General features: G+C 35.1%; 1 protein-coding gene across 8 annotated transcripts in view; it reads right to left on the bottom strand.

Annotated features, from left to right (window-relative positions):
• Positions 1 to 3,004: 3,004 nt before the first annotated feature.
• Positions 3,005 to 8,656, bottom strand: part of LOC150086442 (prominin-1-A-like) — a 378,392-nt gene continuing 372,740 nt past the window's right edge. For 6 of the 8 annotated variants that reach the window (XM_090372582.1, XM_090372587.1, XM_090372588.1 and 3 more), the window contains one exon: positions 3,005 to 3,930. In XM_090372582.1, coding sequence (XP_090228708.1) covers positions 3,636 to 3,930 — 295 coding nt within the window. In that variant the 3' untranslated portion in view covers positions 3,005 to 3,635. The remainder of the gene's footprint in view (positions 3,931 to 8,656) is intronic. The other 2 variants (XR_016546893.1, XM_090372589.1) reach the window with 2 other exon arrangements.

Genomic DNA, 8,656 nt, shown 5'->3' with positions numbered 1-8,656 from the left:
TCAAAAGATGTGGATGAGTCATGTAAGGAAAAAGCACCAGAAATGAACAAAGTGCTTGAAAACATTAACAAGGTGATGGTGTGATATGAATGTCAGAGTGATAGCAAACACCTTCATTTATTGCATCTGACCACCATTAAGAATCATGTACTGAAAAAAATAGTGTCATCAGTTCCAGCAGAAATTACATGACTATTTTAGAATGGATGTATAAAATGCAAGTCCATAACAGCATTGTGTATCAGTAGAATGTAATGGGAATAATAATAATAATACTTTTCTTTTAGTCTGTATACTTATAAAACATTAGTAAATAAAGTATTCATTTACTAAGTAAAGTGTAGTTATGTTTAAAAAAAAAAAAAAAAAAAATTTTTAGTATAATGCACTTCGTGGTTGTTGCCTGATACCCGATTATATTGAGGTTAAACCAAATTTCAAGAAATTTAAGGGGTCATAATAGCAAGGTGAGGGACGGTGCAAACCAAATATTGATGGTGACTAAGTGTTAAGTGAAGTATATCTGTAACAGAATCAGGCAGGAACTGAGGACTGCTCTAGAATATAAGAAAGCACTCATGTAAATGAAATTCAAAAATACCAATGATCAACTGAACTGTCCTGAAATCATACTGCAAAAGTATTAGGGGTGTGGGTGTGTATGAGAGCAATATAAAGAAAATAATCACAACCAACTTTAAAACCCTTTATTACAAACTTTTCATCTTTCATCCTACTCGCTTGTAAAGGTTGCAAGCAGCTTTACAGTTTAATGGACGGGCTAGTTTTTTTTACACTACAGTAAAACTTTCCAATGGTTCCTAGACCATCTAAAAATAATTTGATCATTACACAATAATTTACATGTGATGCTTTATGCTCACAGTAATACCACATTTAACTACCATCAGTCTGAAGCAATGGTAGCTATTACTAAATTCTTCTATCAAACAAGACATTTATAAATTGGCTGACGAACAGAAAGTGCGACAATTTTTACCCTTTACTGGGTACCAGAGTATTTTAAATTCATTCTTACATGTTATACAAGCTCAGCACATAAAAATAGTAATGTCGGGATTTATCACAAATGGACTTATCAAAGCCCAGAGAACTACGCTGACAGCACTGGATACATTTTAAATGAAGGCCCAATCTTTAAAAACAAATGAAATGAGATTGCATACGTCTTGCATGACAAGCACCACAGTTGTGGAAACTGAAGTTAACTATTCTAGTTAACATTTAAAATTATCTATTATGTCAACTTATTGAGTAATTGTTGCATTGTTGCCAGATAATTTAAGCTTAAGAAAAAATTGAAACATCAATAATCTTTCTATAAACAGTTAACAGCAGAGAGGAAAAGATCTATTTGTCAAATTCTGCAAGATAAATGGTTCTTGAAGAATCATAGAAAAAATAAGTGGTACTTACAACATCCACAGAGCAGTTTCAAAATAGATATTCACATCAAGAAATGTACACTATACAGATATAGAAACAGGCAGGTGATAAGAGTATGGACAGCATTCTGAAATGTATTTACATTGTAGTACATCCACCTTCTATTAAAAATACTGAGGCGGTCAGTATCTAGTAATGAAGAGTACCGAAAGTTAATGAAAATCCAACATTACAGTCTACAAAATTTACATTTTATTGAGTAGTCATCCCAAGATGAAATTCTGCACTTTAAATCCTGCCTAAACTTGGCCAATGATGAGCAGGCAATAAAAGTTGTGCGTTCCAAGTGAGCCTCTATGATTCTTGTGTACATGGCACATTTCTCAGTGAATGTACATTAACAGTCGCAAATAATTCAACCCCACTGAAACAACACAACACAACAGCAACAGTAGAAATTAACACTGGTGTACCAAAATAGATTTAAAAAAAATTAAAACTGAAATAAGTGATCACGTGTAAATTTAACAGTATAGGTTTATAAACCAGTTTACTATTCCCGATTAGTATTTACCAGTTATCTTCCTATTTTTAGCACATTACTGTATATATCACAATTGCTATTATTTGTCTACAAAAACTATATTTATGCATTAACAGGACTTAGGTATAATTCTAAATATATCAAGAACTGGACAGAAGAAACAAGTGAAAAGTTTACTTTGTAAACTTCACTATAGAAATAAGCTATTTTCACTAGAAAGATAATTGGCTGAAACAATTACATATTAAACTGTTGAAAGGTACATCTTGCCAATAGTTTCAATTACAGATTTTTCTTCCATATGATCTTACTATATACCTCTGAAAGACTGTAAATTTAATTCAACTGTGGTACTTAAGCTCTTCTGCCTTTATTCATTACTAGTTTAGTCTTGGGCTATGAAATTTCTCATTAGTATACACAGTACTTGAAGTAGGATAGGGACGTAGTGTAGTGATGTTGCACTTTTCTTCAGGAGGTTTGAAGACCATCCTGTTACTTTCCCAGTTGACTCAATGTCCCCAGTGCCTATTCGAGAAATTTATAAACTATTCTGTTACTTTTTTTTTTTTTTTTTTGTTTCATAGCTTAGAAAAACTTTATAAACCACCCTGCTTCTTCTTCCCCCCTCACTTCAAATACTGCTAACACATTTTACTGACCTAAGGAAACCAGCACATTTACATGTTGACTAAACATCAGTGAAAAGGGCAGCACAGCAGTTTCTGAGCTGCCCACTGCTAATACTTCTGACATCATGAGCAGTAACAATGCTTAACCAAGTGGTTTATTGTTATGCTTAGTATACTACTCTAAGGAACCTTAATAATAATAATGAATTTAAAAAAAAAAATCTAAAATTACTTCAGAAAGTATGTCTAAAAAAAAGAAAAAAAATCCCAAAATGATATCTAAAAACCAGAAATATAAAGGAAAATATAACACAATTTAGCTCTAGCTAGTGAATAGTATCAACTAGCTGGGAATTACAACTTGCACATCAATAAAATATAATTATAAAAAATGTATAATCCTAATTCTCAAACAGGTGTCTTAAAAATTATACAAATTTTGAAATACATAAAAAAGTGCAGAGTTTGAGCTTCTGGAGTGCCAAACAAAGCTGAAAACTTGAATTTAAAATTAAAAGAATAATAAATAAAATCTTATTTCCTTTTATCACTTAGCTCTTCAGATCTGATACTTCCTACAGAGTCTCCTGTACATTCTTAAAATTTGGCACAGAACAAGGTCATTGTAGTTCAGCAGAGAACTCAGTCAATGATTCTATATTCAGATCACTACAAGCGACTAGAATTGCAAAAATTATAATTCCCCCAAGCTTCAGGAGCTGTCAATAAAGGATAATCAGTAAAATAAAATGTTTTCTGTTTTCAAATCTGGATAGAAGAGGAGGCTGAAATATAATTTCAAGCAAACACTATCAGGCTAATGTTGTGTAAATTAGTTTCTGCTGTTTGATTCCCAAGACAGCCACAGCAGCAGATAACCAAGAAGTGCCACATTGACAATTGAGAAACACATTAATGAAACATACAAAATGAACATTTGTGCCACTTTTTGTTAATTCTAAAGAGTCATTTGATACCTCCCTGGAATGCAATGCAGTGCAATGCATCAAAACCTACTTTCTTGATGATAGATAGCTATCCAAAAACAAACTTTATGATGGTCCAGGAAAATAATAAGGTGGTGGCTTTGCATATTCAGGAGGATGGCTATAGTCTCCATTATGTGAAGATGTAGACTGGTTCCTATGAGATGAGGAACCTGGTGGATGGTAAGCATTAAATGTGGGTGTATCTATAGGCTCCAAGCCTCGTGCATAGTCTACTTGTCGGCTAGGAAGATAACTGGCAGAAGCAAGAGGAACACGCTCCCTATATCCAGGGCTATAGTCATGGATGTAGCCATTACGGTTCTCATATATTTCACGGTCTCCATGCTTACGATTGACACTGAAATGATCATTAACAATACCATTTAGTACAATATAAACTATTTTTTAAATATGATAAATATTTTAAAATAAAATACTCTAAATACTCTACATTCTAAATTATATATATGGTTATCTCATTTTTATAAATCCTGGCACAGTGTTCATGATCAATGGACACGCTTGACCAACCTGGTTAATTACTATGATAATCATTAACAGTTTAGATGCAATAAACAATTTTATTATTTATCTAGACTTCAGTAAAGCTGACTAACAGACAGGATTGTCTTTTATGTTTTAGTTAAATGATCAAACTGTCATAATTGGTGGACCAGTGCAATAGGTTCTCAGAGATCAATGTTGGTCTCTTTCATCAGTATCATTGATGATACTGATGGTTATTATGATTTGTAACCACATCATAGTAACCAATTTGATTGGATACTATGATGTGGTCACAAAGGAACTGGATGCAGGGAATAACTTTGATATCATATACAGTCGATTCTGGTTATTTGGGACACATCGGGACCAGTGCATTTTGGCCCGATTAAGCGGCTGCCCCAATTATCCGAAGTTTCACATAAATAGTTAAAAATACAATGTACCCCCCTTTACAATTAGTTCACTGTACAATCAAATCACGTTACGACGAACTCACCATAGTAAAGTACCGTTCATGATACGATGCGTAGTAAGCACTGGTCATTTCAATCACATTTGTGAATTGAATTTTAATTCTATTAAACAGCGATTCTAATTAGCAAAAATAGAAGGATTATTATCACAGGCTATAAAAGTAAACATATATTAAGCACAAATTTACCCTTTATTACCTTACCAATTAAAAAATTAAATGATGTGATAATCGGAATAATTAATACGTATGTAATATGTACATACGAACCAGTTGACATTTGTTTACTGACATTTGTGGGTGGGAGTAAAAATTTAAAACGGTAAAAAGATAAGCAATCAATAAAAAAAAAACAGGCACACACAAATTTCAAGTAACAATACATGCAAGTGGGAACGGAGTAACGAGTCACAAAGCTTTAAAAATAGGAATGAAGAGAAGATTCTGAAAATTATTTTTTTTATATGATTGAAGGTTCCATAGAAGTGTAAACACATTTTTCACCATAATAACCCACAGAATTCCAGCTGTCGGTATTATTGCAAATTCAATAAGATAGTTTACTATCCGTTTATTGCACTAACAGAAAAGCCCAATAAACAGGTGACTGCTAATTTTTTTTATTGTTTTATGATTATGACCTCCAGAAATCCGACCATACCACGTAGTTCGGTTGGAGACAATCATAGGGCTCCAGTGCTGAGGTCACCTGCCCCAATTAAACGGCATTTTGTCCCAATTAAGCGAAGTAAACCCTGGCTATTTTCTCGATTGGTTTCTGTTTTTTAAGATTTGCCCCAAATAAACAGCTGCCCCGATTAACTGGTGGACCAAATAACCGGAATCCACTGTATTTGGATCTTCAGAAAGGCTTTTGATACTGTTGCACATGGAAGACTGCTGTAAAAATTGGAGCAGTGTGGCATAGCAGGCAAATTGCTGCTATGGATAAAGGGATGGTTGAGTCGGAAAAGACAGTGGTAAAAAATGGACACTGCTCTTTATGGAATAATTTTATTAGTGGAGTCCCTCAGGGTTCAGTGTTGGGTCCATTGTTGTTTTCTGTATTTATTAATGATATTGATGATGGTATATCAGACTTAATGTCCATGTTTGCAGAAGATACGAAGGTTGGCAGGGTTGTTAATGACACTAATGACAGTACACTGCTGCAACAGGATCTAGAAAAGTTGAGCAGATGGGCTGAGAGGTGGCAACTGAAGTTTAACATTGACAAATGTAAAGTACTCCATATGGGAAGCAGTAACATTAGCATAGGCATATGATGCAAGAAAGCAAGCTTATGCAGCATCAGCTAAAAAAAACCCACTCCCATTTCATCCCTCCGTTTGTTCGAAATACCTGTCCAGCTGAGCCTTAAATTTATTTAGGCTATCAACTTCCACAACAAGGGATGGAAGTCTGTTCCATCAACCAACTACCTGCTGGCTAAAGGCAAATTTCCGCACATAGATCCTACATCTGTCTTTCCTCAATTTGAACTTATGCCCTCTCAGGCGATTATTCTGAACAAGAGGAAGATCCCAGCGGCATTGAGCATACTCAAACCATTCAAGGCTTTATACACCTCTATCAGATCACCTCGTCGGTGCCTAGTCTCCAGACACTGTAATTTGCAAAACTTAAACCTTCCTTCGTAAGAGCAACCATTTGTTCCATTCACTAATCTTGTTGTCCTCTGTACTTGTTCCAGCAGCTCTATATCCTTCTTGAAATTAGGCCTCCAGACCTGTATACAGTACTCAAGGTGTGGCCTGACCATTGCCTTATACAAGGGAATAATCACCTCCTTATCCCTGCTAGAAAAATTCCTGTATATCATTGGCAAAACACCATGAGCTACTCTTGCAGCCAGTCTGCACTGCTCAGAAAACTTCATATCTGCCTGCACAATTACCCCAGGTCCTTTTCATTCTCTACCACTGTCAGTGTAGTACCACAGAGTTGATACATTGCTCTGGGATTACTGTTTCCCATATGTAGTATTTTACATTTGTCAATATGCAACTCCAGAGTAATGTATGAGCTGTGTGGTACTACACTGATAGAGAATGAAAAAGACCTGGGGGTAATTGTCAGAGTATCTTATCAGTATAACGGTTCACCATTTAAACTGAGATCTCTCCAAATGATTAAGTCTCAGCACAGACTGGAGGAATTTCAAAAGTCAAGACTGTAATTAACTAACCTCAGAGTGGTAGGGTTTTGTTTCATGAGTCATTGCAGGTTTTAGGCACTCTATAATGTAAACTGGCCTGTGAAAACATTTTTTAGACATAATACACAAATTGCATAATGTGGCCATTGCTAATGTGCCTAAACAACTTGAACAGTTGAGATATGGTCTGAAAAATGGCAATTAAAGTTCAATACTTCTAAGTAAAGGTTATGCATTTGGAGAATATAAATCCCAGAGTCACATACAGGCAGAGGTGCTAGCAATTCAGTCAGACATGAAATTTTCACCATATCAGCTTGGAAGGTATGTGATGTGCCAAAGTAGAAGGATGCCACTGTATCCAGATCTGGAGACTGCATTTAAAAAAGAAATTCTTAAGATTCAAAGAGGGGTTACAGATTGATGAGTTTATTCTCCCATTAGGTGGGGAAACACCAGGGTGTAAGTACAAACAAAATCTCTAAGAAGAACAGAGGACTAGATGTCATGAAATTCACTTGTGAGTAATGGGTTATTAAGAAATGAAAAAGGCTGCTTCCCCACATGACAGGGACAACAAGTTTGGCTTGGTTCAAGGTAGAACTGGATGGAAATAGTATGGATAGTTCAATTTTATTTTTATTTATTTATTTTTATTATTTTTTGGCTAATGCAGAAAATGCTTTACTTCCATCATTTGGCCCTATTAATGCTAAATATTAGTTCATTTGCATAAAATAGAATTGTGTCCACTAACTTCATAGATAAATTTCAGAACAGAATGCTATAAGGAACTATCACCAAGAAGTATTTTCTCAGTATATTATTATTAATTAGCATTAGCAATATGATGCATGAAAGCCAGAGGCTTATGCTGCACCAGCCAAAAAGGAAAAAAATAATAATAATAAAAATAATAAAATAAAATAAATAATAAGAGAAAAAGAAACAGACAATCTATGCATTTCCCTCCTCCTGTAGGTAACTATCCAGCTGACCTTTGAATTTCCCCAAACTGTCAGCCACTACCGTATAGGTAACTTATTCCAGTAATTTATAATTCACTAGCTAAAATTAAAAATTCCCACAATCCAATCAAAATCTCTCCCCATAACTTGAGATTATGGCCCCTAGTTCTAGAATCATTTATAACTGAAAATTTCATCCTCATTCATTTTACTATTGCCTCTCAGAACCTTAAACATCTCAATCAAGTCGCCTCGAAAGTGCCTAGTTTCCAAGCTCTGAAACCCACATATTCAAAGTCTTTCCTCATATGGACACCCTTTTGCTGATCTCACCAGGCAAATTACCAGTCTTTGGACCCTTTCAAGAGGCTCAATATCTTTCTTTAGGTGCAGTCTAACAATAGCCTTGTATAATGGGATTGTGACATCCTTATTTCTACTAGCAAATGTTCATAAAATTGACAGGACACCATGGGCCTTCTTGCGATCAATCTATAATGCTTGGAGAACTTCATGTCTGACCGTATCATAACTTCCAAGTTCCTTCCTTCCACTACTGAAGTTAGTTCAACTCCACAAGTGTACAAGTTTTTTTGGTACTGTTCCCCAGGTGCAAGACCTTGTACTTTGCTGGATTAAAAGAATAGTTGCCACTTTTCTAACCCTCCCTGAAGTCTATCTCGGTCACTCTGAAGAAGCTCTGCTTAGCAGTGATAATTAGCTATTCCAATCGTTACATCTGCAAATTTAGATATCACATCTGCTATCCCTTCATCAAAGTCATTTAAAAAATCAAAAACAGCAGTCCCAATACTGATCTTGGGGAACACCCCACTTTTTACATTACCCAATTTGAGGAATAACCATTTATCACAACCCTCTGCCTCCTGCCCTGAAGTCATCCTGCTATGCATCTAAGCATTTTTTTTGTGATTCCAACCTGTCAAAATAGCTAACC

This window comes from Mastigoproctus giganteus, chromosome 4 (genome assembly GCF_048544385.1).
Source record: "Mastigoproctus giganteus isolate SK-2022 chromosome 4, ASM4854438v1, whole genome shotgun sequence".
Classification (NCBI taxonomy): Eukaryota; Metazoa; Arthropoda; class Arachnida; order Uropygi; family Thelyphonidae; genus Mastigoproctus; species Mastigoproctus giganteus.
The sequence above is the reverse complement of the archived record's forward strand: the minus strand, read 5'-3'. Positions and strand labels throughout refer to the sequence as shown.